Source organism: Pezoporus flaviventris, unplaced genomic scaffold (assembly GCF_033815535.1).
Source record: "Pezoporus flaviventris isolate CSIRO_AGI_PZ_B2104156 unplaced genomic scaffold, CSIRO_AGI_Pfla_v1 ptg000145l, whole genome shotgun sequence".
Classification (NCBI taxonomy): domain Eukaryota; kingdom Metazoa; phylum Chordata; class Aves; order Psittaciformes; family Psittacidae; genus Pezoporus; species Pezoporus flaviventris.
In genome coordinates, this window is record NW_026892693.1 from 799,777 (window position 1) to 815,313 (window position 15,537).

Below are 15,537 nucleotides of genomic sequence, written 5' to 3' on the forward strand. Positions count from 1 at the left end.
CTGCCACCGCGGGGGCATCCACCGCCGGCATCCCTATGGCATCCCCTGCCACTGCATCCACCACCGGCATCCCTATGGCATCCGCTGCCACTGCATCCACCACTGGCACTGCTATGGCATCCCCTGCCACTGCATCCACCGCCGGCATCCCTATGGCATCCGCTGCCACTGCATCCACCACTGGGACTGCTATGGCATCCACTGCCACTGCATCCACTGCCGGCATCCGTATGGCATCCACTGCCACTGCATCCACCCTTGGCACTGCTATGGCATCCACTGCCACTGCATCCACCACCGGGACCGCTATGGCAGCCACTGCCACTGCATCCAGCACCGGCATCCCTATGGCATCCGCTGCCACTGCATCCACCACTGGTACTGCTATGGCATCCACTGCCACTGCATCCACTGCCGGCATCCCTATGGCATCCACTACCACTGCATCCACCACTGGTACTGCTATGGCATCCATTGCCACTGCATCCACTGCAGCTGGGGCATCCACTGCCACTGCATCCACCACTGGCACCCATATGGCATCCACTGCCACTGCATCCACCACCGGCACCCCTATGGCATCCTCTGCCACTGCATCCAAAACCAGCACCTGTATGGCATCCACTGCCACTGCATCCACCACTGGCACCCATATGGCATCCACTGCCACTGCATCCACCACCAGCACCCATATGGCATCCACTGCCACTGCATTCACCACCGACACTGCTGCATCACCTGCAGCCACTGCCGTGCCACTCGCCACCGTCACCGCTGTGGCACTCACTGCCACCACTGGGTCACCCGCTGCCACTGTGGCACCCGCCATTGGCAGTGCTGTGCCACCCACTGCCACCACTGTGCCACTTGCCATTACCAACCCAGTGTCACCCACTGCTATCACCCCAGTGTCACCCACTGCTATCACCCCAGTGCCACCCACTGCCACCCGAGTGCTACCCACCACCATCACCCCTGTGCTGCCCACCGTTATCCCTATGCCGTCCACCACTGTCACCCCCATGCCAGCCGCCACTGCCATCTCCGTGCCACCCATCACCCCGGTGTCACCTCACACTGTGCCTCCGGTGTCACACATCCCCACCCCGGTGTCACCCATCATCACCCCTGTATCACCCATCATCACCCCGGTGTCACCCATCACCACCCCGGTGTCACCCATCATCACCCCTGTATCACCCATCATCACCCCGGTGTCACCCATCACCACCCCGGTGTCACCCATCATCACCCCTGTATCACCCATCATCACCCCGGTGTCACCCATCACCACCCCGGTGTCACCCATCACCACCGCGGTATCACCCATCACCACTCCGATGTCACCCATCACCACCCCGATGTCACCCATCATCACCCCGGTATCAACCATCACCACCCCGATGTCACCCATCACCACCCCGATGTCACCCATCACCACCCCGGTATCACCCATCACCACCCCGGTGTCACCCATCATCACCCCTGTATCACCCATCACCACCCCGATGTCACCCATCATCACCCCTGTATCACTCATCACCACCCCGGTATCACCCATCGCCACCCCGGTGCCCCCAATCGCCACCCCGGTATCACCCATCATCACCCCTGTATCACCCATCACCACCCCGGTGTCACCCATCACCACCCCGATGTCACCCATCACCACCCCGATGTCACCCATCATCACCCCTGTATCACCCATCACCACCCCGGTGTCACCCATCACCACCCCGATGTCACCCATCACCACCCCGGTGTCACCCATCGCCACCCCGGTGCCCCCCATCGCCACCCCCCATCAGTAGCCCCATAAGCCCCTCCCGGTTCCCCCCCATCCCAGTTGCGGGTCCCGCCCCCTTTGCCCCCCGGTCCCGCCCCCTCCCGGTCCCGCTCCTCCCCCGGTTCCCCCCCCCCTCCGTTCCGTGGCGCATGCGCGGTGCGGTCCGGCCCCGCTCACTTCCTGCCCCCGCCCCCTCCCGCGCTGCCGCCGCCGCCGCTGCCCCCCCCCGGCCCCGGTGAGTGCGGGACCGACCCCCCCCGTGCGGGACCGGGGCAATGGGGGGGGGGCGGACCCGCATCCGGAGCGACGGCCCCGGCCCCATCCCTGTCCCCCGGGTACCCCCCGGTCTCCAGCCCGGGGATCCCCAGCCCCAGCCTGACCCAGCGGGGTCCCCCCGGCCCCGTCCCTGGCCCCCTACACGCTGGGGCCGTCCCGTGCCCTGTCCGCATCCCTTGTCCCTGTCCCCATCCCTGTCCCCATTCCCTGTCCCCATCCCTGTCCCCATCCCTGTCCCCATCCCTGTCCTCATTCCCTGTCCCCATCCCTGTCCCCATCCCTGTCCCCATTCCCTGTCCCCATTCCCTGTCCCCATCCCTGTCCCCATCCCTGTCCTCATTCCCTGTCCCCATCCCTGTCCCCATCCCTGTCCCCATTCCCTGTCCCCATCCCTGTCCCCATCCCTGTCCCCATCCCTGTCCCCATTCCCTGTCCCCATCCCTGTCCCCATCCCTGTCCCCATTCCCTGTCCCCATCCCATCCTCATTTGCATTCCTGTTTCCTTACACGGTGAGGACACCCCATCCCTGTCCCCATCCCCGTCCCATCCCTGTCCCATCCCTGTCCCCATCCCTGTCCCCATCCCTGTACCCTTACACAGTGAGGCCATCCCATCCCTGTCCCCATCCCTGTCCCCTTACACAGTGAGGCCAACCCATCCCTGTCCCCATTCTCTGTCCCCATCCCTGTCCCATCCCTGTCCCATCCCTGTCCCCATCCCTGTCCCCATCCCTGTCCCATCCCTGTCCCCATCCCTGTCCCCATCCCTGTCCCATCCCTGTCCCCATCCCTGTCCCATCCCTGTCGCCATTCTCTGTCCCCATCCCATCCTCATTTGCATTCCTGTTTCCTTACACGGTGAGGACACCCCATCCCTGTCCCCATCCCTGTCCCCATCCCTGTCCCCATCCCTGTCCCATCCCTGTCCCCATCCCTGTCCCCATTCCCTGTCCCCATCCCTGTCCCCATCCCTGTCCCCATTCCCTGTCCCCATCCCATCCTCATTTGCATTCCTGTTTCCTTACACGGTGAGGACACCCCATCCCTGTCCCCATCCCTGTCCCATCCCTGTCCCCATCCCTGTCCCCATCCCTGTCCCATCCCTGCCCCATCCCTGTCCCCATCCCATCCTCATTTGCATTCCTGTTTCCTTACACGGTGAGGACACCCCATCCCTGTCCCCATCCCTGTCCCCATCCCTGTCCCCATCCCTGTCCCATCCCTGTCCCCATCCCTGTCCCCATCCCCGTCCCATCCCTGTCCCATCCCTGTCCCCATCCCTGTCCCCATCCCTGTCCCATCCCTGTCCCCATCCCTGTCCCATCCCTGTCCCCATCCCTGTCCCCATTCCCTGTCCCCATCCCTGTCCCCATCCCTGTCCCCATTCCCTGTCCCCATCCCTGTCCCCATCCCTGTCCCCATTCCCTGTCCCCATCCCATCCTCATTTGCATTCCTGTTTCCTTACACGGTGAGGACACCCCATCCCTGTCCCCATCCCTGTCCCCATCCCTGTCCCATCCCTGTCCCCATCCCTGTCCCCATCCCTGTCCCATCCCTGTCCCCATCCCCGTCCCATCCCTGTCCCATCCCTGTCCCATCCCTGTCCCCATCCCTGTCCCCATCCCTGTCCCCATTCCCTGTCCCCATCCCATCCTCATGTGCATTCCTGTTTCCTTACACGGTGAGGACACCCCATCCCTGTCCCCATCCCTGTCCCCATCCCTGTCCCCATCCCTGTCCCATCCCTGTCCCCATCCCTGTCCCCATCCCTGTCCCATCCCTGTCCCCATCCCTGTCCCATCCCTGTCCCCATCCCTGTCCCCATCCCTGTCCCCATCCCTGTCCCATCCCTGTCCCCATCCCTGTCCCCATCCCTGTCCCATCCCTGTCCCCATCCCCGTCCCATCCCTGTCCCATCCCTGTCCCATCCCTGTCCCCATCCCTGTCCCATCCCTGTCCCCATCCCTGTCCCATCCCTGTCCCCATTCCCTGTCCCCATCCCATCCTCATTTGCATTCCTGTTTCCTTACACGGTGAGGACACCCCATCCCTGTCCCCATCCCTGTCCCCATCCCTGTCCCATCCCTGTCCCATCCCTGTCCCCATCCCTGTCCCCATCCCTGTCCCATCCCTGTCCCCATCCCCGTCCCATCCCTGTCCCATCCCTGTCCCCATCCCTGTCCCCATCCCTGTCCCATCCCTGTCCCCATCCCTGTCCCCATCCCTGTCCCATCCCTGTCCCCATCCCTGTCCCATCCCTGTCCCCATCCCTGTCCCATCCCTGTCCCCATCCCTGTCCCCATTCCCTGTCCCCATCCCTGTCCCCATCCCATCCTCATTTGCATTCCTGTTTCCTTACACGGTGAGGACACCCCATCCCTGTCCCCATCCCTGTCCCATCCCTGTCCCATCCCTGTCCCATCCCTGTCCCCGTCCCTGTCCCCTTACACAGTGGGGCCAACCCATCCCTGTCCTCATTCTCTGTCCCCATCCCTGTCCCATCCCTGTACCCTTACACAGTGAGGCCATCCCATCCCTGTCCCCATCCCTGTCCCCTTACACAGTGAGGCCAACCCATCCCTGTCCCCATTCTCTGTCCCCATCCCTGTCCCATCCCTGTACCCTTACACAGTGAGGCCATCCCATCCCTGTCCCCATCCCTGTCCCCTTACACAGTGAGGCCATCCCATCCCTGTCCCCATCCATGTCCCCTTACACAGTGAGGCCACCCCATCCCTGTCCCCATCCCTGTCCCATCCCTGTCCCATCCCTGTCCCCATCCCTGTCCCCATCCCTGTCCCCACATCCCTGTCCCCTTACACAGTGAGGACACCCCATCCCTGTCCCCATCCCTGTCCCCATCCCTGTCCCATCCCTGTCCCCATCCCTGTCCCCATCCCTGTCCCCTTACACAGTGAGGCCACCCCATCCCTGTCCCCATCTCTGTCCCATCCCTGTCCCCTTACACAGTGAGGCCACCCCATCCCTGTCCCCATCCCTGTCCCCTTACACAGTGGGGCCACCCCATCCCTGTCCCCATTCTCTGTCCCCATCCCTGTCCCCATTCCCATCCCCTGTCCTCATTCTTATCCCTGTTCCTTTACTCAGAGAGGCCACCTCCTCCTCATACTTGACCCCATTCCCATGCCTGTCCCTTTACGGAGTGGGCTCACCCCTTAGCCTGTCCCCATATTCTTACCCAGCAGGGCCATCCCTGTCCCCATTCCTTGTCCCCATCCCCTATCCTCATCTCCATCCCCTTAACCCAGGGAGGCCACCCCATCCCCTGTCCCCATCCCCATCCCCTTACCCAGTGGGGCCATCCCATCCCATCCCCATCCTGACAGACCATACCTGCCCTCCTTTCTGTCCCCATCCCCTATCCTTATCTCAATCCCCTTAACCCAGTGGGGCCACCCCCATCCCATCCCCATCCCCTTACCCAGTGGGGCCATCCCATCCCATCCCCATCCTGACAGACCATACCTGCCCTCCTTTCTGACCCCATCCCCTGTCCTTATCTCCATCCCCTTAACCCAGTGGGGCCATCCCATCCCATCCCATCCCGTCCCATCCCGTCCCGTCCCATCCCCATCCTGACAGACAATACCTGTCCTCCTTTCTGTCCCCATCCCCTATCCTTATCTCCATCCCCTTAACCCAGTGGGGCCATCCCATCCCATCCCGTCCCGTCCCGTCCCATCCCATCCCATGCCATCCCATCCCATCCCATCCCCATCCTGACAGGCCATACCTGCCCTCCTTTCTGACCCCATCCCCTATCCTTATCTCCATCCCCTTACCCAGTGGGGCCATCCCATCCCATCCCATCCCATCCCATCCCATCCCATCCCATCCCATCCCATCCCATCCCATCCCATCCCATCCCCATCCTGACAGGCCATACCTGCCCTCCTTTCTGTCCCCATCCCCTGGCCCTGTCTCCATCCCCATCCCCATAACCCCCCAGGACCCCCCCATCCCATCACCCCACACTCCTCCCCTTTCTCTCCCCATTGCCCCCCCCCCCCCAATGCCCCTCCCTGTCCCCCAGCCCCACACCACGGGGCAGGGCAGATCCCTTTGCCCGACGGGCACAGGGCAGCTCCCTCTTCCCGCTCGGGGCGGAGCCGAGCCGCCCTTTACCCGGGGCGGGGAGCGGATGCAGGGATGGGGACGGGACCGCACAACCCCATAGCGGGTCCCACATCCCTGGGGCGCTCATGCTGGGTGCTCCCCATTTTCCCCAGCCATGTCCTTCCGGAAGGTGGTTCGGCAGAGCAAGTTCCGGCACGTGTTCGGGCAGCCGGTGAAGACGGAGCAGTGCTACGACGACATCCGCGTGTCCCGCGTCACCTGGGACAGCACCTTCTGCGCCGTCAACCCCTCCTTCGTGGCCATCATCGTGGAGGCCAGCGGCGGCGGCGCCTTCCTCGTGCTCCCCTTGCACAAGGTGGGAGCGGGAGCGGGAGCGGGGATGGGATTCAGCGGTGACCCCAACCCCAATCCTCATGTCCCCGTGGCCGCAGACCGGCCGCATCGACAAGTCCTACCCCACGGTGTGCGGGCACACGGGCCCCGTGCTGGACATCGATTGGTGTCCCCACAACGACCGCGTCATCGCCAGCGGCTCCGAGGACTGCACCGTTATGGTGAGGGGAAAAGGGGGGAGGATGGGGGTGTGGGGTGTGCGTGCCATCCCCATTCTGTGGCCTTCGCTGTCCCCATAGGTCTGGCAGATCCCGGAGGGCGGCCTGAGCCAACCGCTGACGGAGCCGGTGGTGATGCTCGAGGGGCACTCCAAGCGCGTGGGCATCATCGCCTGGCACCCCACTGCCCGCAACGTGCTGCTCAGCGCCGGTACGGGGGTACCGGGGGGGTGTATGGGGCTGTGGGTCTACCGGGGATGGGGGTGACCCCAAATGCGGTCGCCAAGGCTGCGACAACGTGGTGCTCATCTGGAACGTGGGCACGGCGGAGGAGCTCTACCGCCTGGACGGGCTGCACCCGGACCTCATCTACAGCGTGAGCTGGAGCCGCGACGGCGCCCGCTTCTGCACCGCCTGCAAGGACAAGAGCGTCCGCGTGGTCGACCCGCGCCGCGGCACCGTGGTGGCCGTGAGTGACCCCCCCCAAACACACGCCTTGGGTCCCAATGGGTCCCTGGCATCCTCATGGGGGCGTCCCACAGCGGTGCCCGCATCCTGCATCGTGCCCCGGGGGTGCCCTGTGGGGTGCTGCTGACCCCGCTGGCATCCATGCTCCATGGGTGGTCTGTGGGGTCGTGCTGACCCCGTTGGCATCCATGCCCCATGGGTGCCCTGTGGGGTGCTGCTGACCCCATTGGCATCCATCGTGCCCCAGGGGTGCCCTATGGGGTGCTGCTGACCCCGCTGGCATCCATGCTCCATGCGTGCCCTATGGGGTGGTGCTGACCCCGTTGGCATCCATGCCCCATGGGTGCCCTGTGGGGTGCTGCTGACCCCATTGGCATCCATCATGCCCCGGGGGTGCCCTATGGGGTGCTGCTGACCCCGTTGTCATCCATGCTCCATGGGTGCCCTGTGGGGTGCTGCTGACCCCGTTGGCATCCATCGTGCCCCGGGAGTGCCCTGTGGGGTGCTGCTGACCCCGTCGTCATCCATGCTCCATGGGTGCCCTGTGGGGTGCTGCTGACCCCGTCGTCATCCATGCTCCGTGGCTGCCCTATGGGGTGCTGCTGACCCTGTTGTCATTCATGCTCCATGGGTGCCCTATGGGGTGATGCTGACCCCGCTGTCATCCATGCTCCATGGGTGCCCTGTGGGGTGCTGCTGACCCTGTTGTCATTCATGCTCCATGGGTGCCCTGTGGGGTGCTGCTGACCTCATTATCGTCCATGCCCCATGGGTGCCCTATGGGGTGCTGCTGACCCCGTCGTGTCCCCCCCACCCCATAGGAGAAGGAGAGGGCCCACGAGGGGGCTCGCCCCATGCGAGCCATCTTCTTGGCCGACGGCAAGATCTTCACCACCGGCTTCAGCCGCATGAGCGAGCGGCAGCTGGCGCTGTGGGACCTGGTGAGGAGCACCCGGAGTGGGGGGGACACGACGGGACCCCCTCCTCCCCATAGGGCTCACGCGCTGCCCCACAGGAGAACCTGGACGAGCCCATGGGGCTGCAGGAGCTGGACTCCAGCAATGGGGCTCTGCTGCCTTTCTATGACCCCGACACCAACGTGGTCTATGTGTGCGGCAAGGTAAGGACCCCCCAGAACCCCCTCTTTGCCCCCCACCTATGGTCCCAGCCCCCCAATAACGCCGCGTTCCCAGGGGGACTCGAGCATCCGGTACTTCGAGATCACGGAGGAGCCTCCCTACATCCACTTCCTCAACACCTTCACCAGCAAGGAGCCGCAGCGGGGCATGGGCTGGATGCCCAAGCGCGGGTTGGACGTCAGCAAGTGCGAGATCGCCAGGTGGGCGATGGGGCAGCCGTGGGGCGGGGAGGGGGGGGGGGACACGACACAGGGGGACCCCCCCGTTCACACCAGGGAACCCCCTTGGTCCCCATCGCCATAGGTTCTACAAGCTCCATGAGCGCAAGTGTGAGCCCATCGTCATGACGGTGCCGAGGAAGGTCGGTGGGGAAGGGGGGGGAGCACCCCATGTTGGGGAATGGGGGGGGAAAGCCCCGAGTGCACTGGTGGGGGTCCCTATGGGTGCTGTATGGGGTCCCTGGGTGTAACAGTGCATGGGTCTTGGGGTCCCCAAGTGCACTGATGGGGTCCCTATGGAGTTAATGGGGGCTGGATGGGGTCCTTATGGGTGCTGTATGGGGTCCCTGGGTATAACAGTGCATGGGTCTTGGGGTCCCCAAGTGCACTGATGGGGTCCCTATGGAGTTAATGGGGGCTGGATGGGGTCCTTATGGGTGCTGTATGGGGTCCCTGGGTATAACACTGTGCCTAGGTTTTGGGGTCCCCAGTCAGGATGGTTTTGGGGTCCCCCAAGTGCACTGATGGGGTCTCTATGGAGTTAATGGGGGCTGGGTAGGGGCCCCTGTGGGTGCTGTATGGGGTCCCTGGGTATAACACTGCATGAGTCTTGGGGTCACCAAGTGCACTGATGGGGGTCCCTATGGAGTTAATGGGGCCTGTTTGGGGGGTCTTGGGGTCCCCAAGTGCACTGATGGGGGTCCCTATGGAGTTAATGGGAGCTGTTTGGGGGTGCCTGGGTGGAGGTCCCTATGGGTGCTGTATGGGGTCCCTGGGTGTAACAGTGCATGGGTCTTGGGGTCCCCAAGTGCACTGATGGGGATCCTTATGGAGTTAATGGGGGCTGTTTGGGGGTCCCTGTGGGTGCTGTATGGGGTCCCCGGGTGTAACAGTACATGGGTCTTGGGGTCCCCAAGTGCACTGATGGGGGTGCCTGGGCAGTTAATGGGGGTGCCTGGGTGGGGGTCCCTATGGGTGCTGTTTGGGGTCCCTGGATGTAACACAGTGCATGGCTCTTGGGGTCCCCAAGTGTACTGATGGGCGGCCCTATGGAGTTAATGGGGGCTGTTTGGGGGTCCCTATGGGTGCTGTATGGGGTCCCTGGGTATAACAGTGCATGGGTCTTGGGGTCCCCAAGTGCACTGATAGGGGTCCCTATGGAGTTAATGGGGGCTGGATGGGGGTCCCTGGGTATAACACTGTGCCTGGCGCCTGGGGTCCCCAGTCAGGCTGGTTATGGGGTCCCCAAGTGCACTGATAGGGGCCCCTATTTAGTTAACGGGGGCTGTTTGGGGGGGGTCCTTATGGGTGCTGGATGGGGTCCCTGGGTATAACACTGTGCCTGGGTTTTGGGGTCCCCAGTCAGGATGGTTATGGGGTCCCCAAGTGCACTGATGGGGTCCCTATGGAGTTAATGGGGGCTGGATGGGGGTCCTTATGGGTACTGTATGGGGTCCCTGGGTATAACACAGTGCATGTGTCTTGGGGTCCCCAAGTGCACTGATGGGGTCCCTATGGAGTTAATGGGGGCTGTTTGGGGATCCCTGTGGGTGCTGTATGGGGTCCCTGGGTGTAACAGTGCATGGGTCTTGGGGTCCCCAAGTGCACTGATGGGGTCCCTATGGAGTTAATGGGAGCTGTTTGGGGGTGCTGGGGTGGAGGTCCCTATGGGTGCTGTATGGGGTCCCTGGGTGTAACAGTGCATGGGTCTTGGGGGCCCCAAGTGCACTGATGGGGATCCTTATGGAGTTAATGGGGGCTGTTTGGGGGTCCCTGTGGGTGCTGTTTGGGGTCCCTGGGTATAACACAGTGCATGGGTCTTGGGGCCCCCAAGTGCACTGATAGGGGTCCCTATGGAGTTAATGGGGGCTGGATGGGGGTCCCTGGGTGCAGGTCCCTATGGGTGCTGTATGGGGTCCCTGGGTATAACACAGTGCCTGGCTCTTGGGGTCCCGAAGTGCACTGATGGGGGTCCCTGGTCAGGATATGGTGGCCGGATGGGGGTCCCCGGGGGGGCTGTTTGGGGTTACCTGGGTGTAGGTCCCCATTCATACTGCTGGGGGTCCCCGAGCAGTACATCGGGGGCTGGATGGGGGTCCCTGTATTTAGGTCCCCATTCATACTGCTGGGGGTCCCCATGCAGGACATTTGGGGTCCCTGTGTTTAGGTCCCCATTCATACTGCTGGGGGTCCCCGTGCAGGACATTTGGGGTCCCTGGGTTTCTGTTCCCATTCATACTGCTGGGGGTCCCCATGCAGGACATTTGGGGTCCCTGTGTTTAGGTCCCCATTCATACTGCTGGGGGTCCCCGTGCAGGACATTTGGGGTCCCTGTGTTTAGGTCCCCATTCATACTGCTGGGGGTCCCCGTGCAGGACATTTGGGGTCCCTGGGTTTCAGTCCCCATTCATACTGCTGGGGGTCCCCGTGCAGAACATTTGGGGTCCCTGGGTTTCAGTCCCCATTCATACTGCTGGGGGTCCCCATGCAGGACATTTGGGGTCCCTGGGTTTCAGTCCCCATTCATACTGCTGGGGGTCCCCGTGCAGGACATTGGGGTCCCTGGGTTTCAGTCCCCATTCCTATTGCTGGGGGTCCCCGTGCAGAACATTTGGGGTCCCTGGGTTTCAGTCCCCATTCATACTGCTGGGGGTCCCCATGCAGGACATTTGGGGTCCCTGGGTTTCAGTCCCCATTCATAGTGCTGGGGGTCCCCGTGCAGGACATTTGGGGTCCCTGGGTTTCAGTCCCCATTCATACTGCTGGGGGTCCCCGTGCAGGACATTTGGGGTCCCTGTGTTTAGGTCCCCATTCATACTGCTGGAGGTCCCCATGCAGGACATTGGGGTCCCTGGGTTTCAGTCCCCATTCATACTGCTGGAGGTCCCCATGCAGGACATTGGGGTCCCTGGGTTTCAGTCCCCATTCATACTGCTGGAGGTCCCCATGCAGGACATTGGGGTCCCTGTGTTTAGGTCCCCATTCATACTGCTGGGGGTCCCCATGCAGGACATTGGGGTCCCTGGGTTTCAGTCCCCATTCATACTGCTGGGGGTCCCCGTGCAGGACATTTGGGGTCCCTGTGTTTAGGTCCCCATTCATACTGCTGGGGGTCCCCATGCAGGACATTGGGGTCCCTGGGTTTCAGTCCCCATTCATACTGCTGGGGGTCCCCGTGCAGGACATTGGGGTCCCTGGGTTTCAGTCCCCATTCATAGTGCTGGGGGTCCCCGTGCAGGACATTTGGGGTCCCTGGGCTTCAGTCCCCATTCATACTGCTGGGGGTCCCCGTGCAGGACATTTGGGGTCCCTGGGTTTCAGTCCCCATTCATACTGCTGGGGGTCCCCATGCAGGACATTTGGGGTCCCTGTGTTTAGGTCCCCATTCATACTGCTGGGGGTCCCCGTGCAGGACATTTGGGGTCCCTGGGTTTAGGTCCCCATTCATACTGCTGGGGGTCCCCATGCAGGACATTGGGGTCCCTGGGTTTCAGTCCCCATTCATACTGCTGGGGGTCCCCGTGCAGGACATTTGGGGTCCCTGTGTTTAGGTCCCCATTCATAGTGCTGGGGGTCCCCGTGCAGGACATTGGGGTCCCTGGGTTTCAGTCCCCATTCATACTGCTGGGGGTCCCCGTGCAGGACATTTGGGGTCCCTGTGTTTAGGTCCCCATTCATAGTGCTGGGGGTCCCCATGCAGGACATTTGGGGTCCCTGGGTTTCCATCCCCATTCATAGTGCTGGGGGTCCCCATGCAGGACATTTGGGGTCCCTGGGTTTCCATCCCCATTCATACTGCTGGGGGTCCCCGTGCAGGACATTTGGGGTCCCTGGGTTTCAGTCCCCATTCATACTGCTGGGGGTCCCCGTGCAGGACATTTGGGGTCCCTGGGTTTAGGTCCCCATTCATACTGCTGGGGGTCCCCGTGCAGGACATTTGGGGTCCCTGTGTTTAGGTCCCCATTCATACTGCTGGGGGTCCCCGTGCAGGACATTTGGGGTCCCTGGGTTTCAGTCCCCATTCATACTGCTGGGGGTCCCCGTGCAGGACATTTGGGGTCCCTGGGTTTCCATCCCCATTCATACTGCTGGGGGTCCCCATGCAGGACATTTGGGGTCCCTGGGTTTCCATCCCCATTCATAGTGCTGGGGGTCCCCATGCAGGACATTTGGGGTCCCTGTGCTTAGGTCCCCATTCATACTGCTGGGGGTCCCCATGCAGGACATTTGGGGTCCCTGGGTTTCCATCCCCATTCATACTGCTGGGGGTCCCCATGCAGGACATTGGGGTCCCTGGGTTTCAGTCCCCATTCATACTGCTGGGGGTCCCCATGCAGGACATTGGGGTCCCTGGGTTTCCATCCCCATTCATACTGCTGGGGGTCCCCGTGCAGGACATTTGGGGTCCCTGGGTTTCAGTCCCCATTCATACTGCTGGGGGTCCCCATGCAGGACATTGGGGTCCCTGGGTTTCAGTCCCCATTCATACTGCTGGGGGTCCCCGTGCAGGACATTTGGGGTCCCTGGGTTTCAGTCCCCATTCATACTGCTGGGGTTCCCCATGCAGGACATTGGGGTCCCTGTGTTTAGGTCCCCATTCATACTGCTGGGGGTCCCCATGCAGGACATTGGGGTCCCTGGGTTTCAGTCCCCATTCATACTGCTGGGGTTCCCCATGCAGGACATTGGGGTCCCTGTGTTTAGGTCCCCATTCATACTCCTGGGGTTCCCCGTGCAGGACATTGGGGTCCCTGTGTTTAGGTCCCCATTCATACTGCTGGGGGTCCCCGTGCCGGACATTTGGGGTCCCTGTGTTTAGGTCCCCATTCATAGTGCTGGAGGTCCCCATGCAGGACATTGGGGTCCCTGTGTTTAGGTCCCCATTCATACTGCTGGGGGTCCCCATGCAGGACATTTGGGGTCCCTGGGTTTCAGTCCCCATTCATACTGCTGGGGGTCCCCGTGCAGGACATTTGGGGTCCCTGGGTTTCGGTCCCCATTCATAGTGCTGGGGGTCCCCGTGCAGGACATTTGGGGTCCCTGGGTTTAGGTCCCCATTCATACTGCTGGGGGTCCCCGTGCAGGACATTGGGGTCCCTGTGTTTAGGTCCCCATTCATACTGCTGGGAGTCCCCATGCAGGACATTTGGGGTCCCTGGGTTTCAGTCCCCATTCATACTGCTGGGGGTCCCCATGCAGGACATTTGGGGTCCCTGGGTTTCAGTCCCCATTCATACTGCTGGGGGTCCCCGTGCAGGACATTTGGGGTCCCTGGGTTTCAGTCCCCATTCATACTGCTGGGGGTCCCCGTGCAGGACATTTGGGGTCCCTGTGTTTAGGTCCCCATTCATAGTGCTGGGGGTCCCCGTGCCGGACATTTGGGGTCCCTGGGTTTAGGTCCCCATTCATACTGCTGGGGGTCCCCATGCAGGACATTTGGGGTCCCTGGGTTTCAGTCCCCATTCATACTGCTGGGGGTCCCCATGCAGGACATTTGGGGTCCCTGGGTTTCAGTCCCCATTCATACTGCTGGGGGTCCCCATGCAGGACATTTGGGGTCCCTGGGTTTCAGTCCCCATTCCTAGTGCTGGGGGTCCCCGTGCAGGACATTTGGGGTCCCTGGGTTTCCATCCCCATTCCTAGTGCTGGGGGTCCCCGTGCAGGACACCGGGGGCTGTTCGTGGTTCCCGGTGCGGGGCGCGGTGCTGGTTCCCCTTGGGGCGCCCCCCTCACCCCGTGTCCCCCCCCCGCAGTCGGACCTGTTCCAGGACGATCTGTACCCGGACACGGCGGGCCCCGAGCCCGCCATGGAGGCGGAGGAGTGGGTGTCGGGGCGCACGGCGGGGCCGGTGCTGCTCTCCCTGCGCCACGCTTACGTGCCCAGCAAGCAGCGGGACCTCAAGGTGAACCGGCGCAGCCTGGGCCACGACGGGCGGGCACCGGGCACCGGCACCACCGGCAGGACCACGCCGCCCCCCACCAACACCGCCCGCGTCAGCGCACCCCCGGCACTGGGCACCGGCACCGCAGCCAACCCGGTATGGAGGGGGTGTGGGGTTGGGGGGGGGATATGGGGTGGGTGATGGCTGTGTTGGGGGGGGGAGGCTGTGGGGTGGGTTTGTATGGGGAGGGTCTGTATAGATGGGCATGTGGGGTGGGGGGGGCTATGGGGTGTGAGGGGCTATGGGGTGGGTTTGTATGGGGAGGGTCTGTATAGATGGGCATGTGGGGTGTGAGGGGCTATGGGTGGGTTTGTATGGGCAGGGTCTATAGAGATGGGGCTATGGGGTGGGTGGGGGTATGGGGTGGGTTTGTATGGGCAGGGTCTGTATATATGGGGCTATGGGGTGGGTGGGGGTATGGGGTGGGTTTGTATGGGCAGGGTCTGTATAGATGGGCATGTGGGGTGGGGGGGGGGCTATGGGGTGTGAGGGGCTATGGGGTGGGTTTGTATGGGGAGGGTCTGTATAGATGGGGCTATGGGGTGGGTGGGGGCTATGGGGTGGGTTTGTATGGGCAGGGTCTATAGAGATGGGGCTATGGGGTGGGTGGGGGTATGGGGTGGGTTTGTATGGGGAGGGTCTGTATAGATGGGCATGTGGGGTGGGGGGGGCTATGGGTGGGTCTGTATGGGCAGGGTCTATATAGATGGGGCTATGGGTGGGTGGGGGTATGGGGTGGGTTTGTATGGGGAGGGTCTGTATAGATGGGCATATGGGGGGGGGGCTATGGGGTGTGAGGGGCTGTAGGGGGGTCTGTATGGGCAGGGTCTATAGAGATGGGGCTATGGGGTGGGTGGGGGCTATGGGTGGGTCTGTATGGGCAGGGTCTATAGAGATGGGGCTATGGGGTGGGTGGGGGCTATGGGTGGGTCTGTATGGGCAGGGTCTATAGAGATGGGGCTATGGGGTGGGTGGGGGCTATGGGGTGGGTTTGTATGGGGAGGGTCTGTATAGATGGGCATGTGGGGTGGGGGGGGGCTATGGGGTGTGAGGGGCTA

General features: G+C 62.7%; 1 protein-coding gene across 1 annotated transcript; it reads left to right on the forward strand.

The window, feature by feature from the left end:
* Nucleotides 1–6,309: 6,309 nt before the first annotated feature.
* LOC133282916 (coronin-1B-like) lies at nt 6,310–14,575 on the forward strand (the record flags this gene model as incomplete). Its single annotated transcript, XM_061479275.1, has 9 exons — nt 6,310–6,516; nt 6,593–6,715; nt 6,794–6,923; nt 7,000–7,181; nt 8,002–8,121; nt 8,196–8,300; nt 8,374–8,519; nt 8,623–8,680; nt 14,291–14,575. Coding segments are annotated over exons 1-9 (1,350 nt in total), but the record flags the coding sequence as incomplete, so codon positions are not given.
* Between the last annotated feature and the right edge of the window lie 962 nt (nt 14,576–15,537).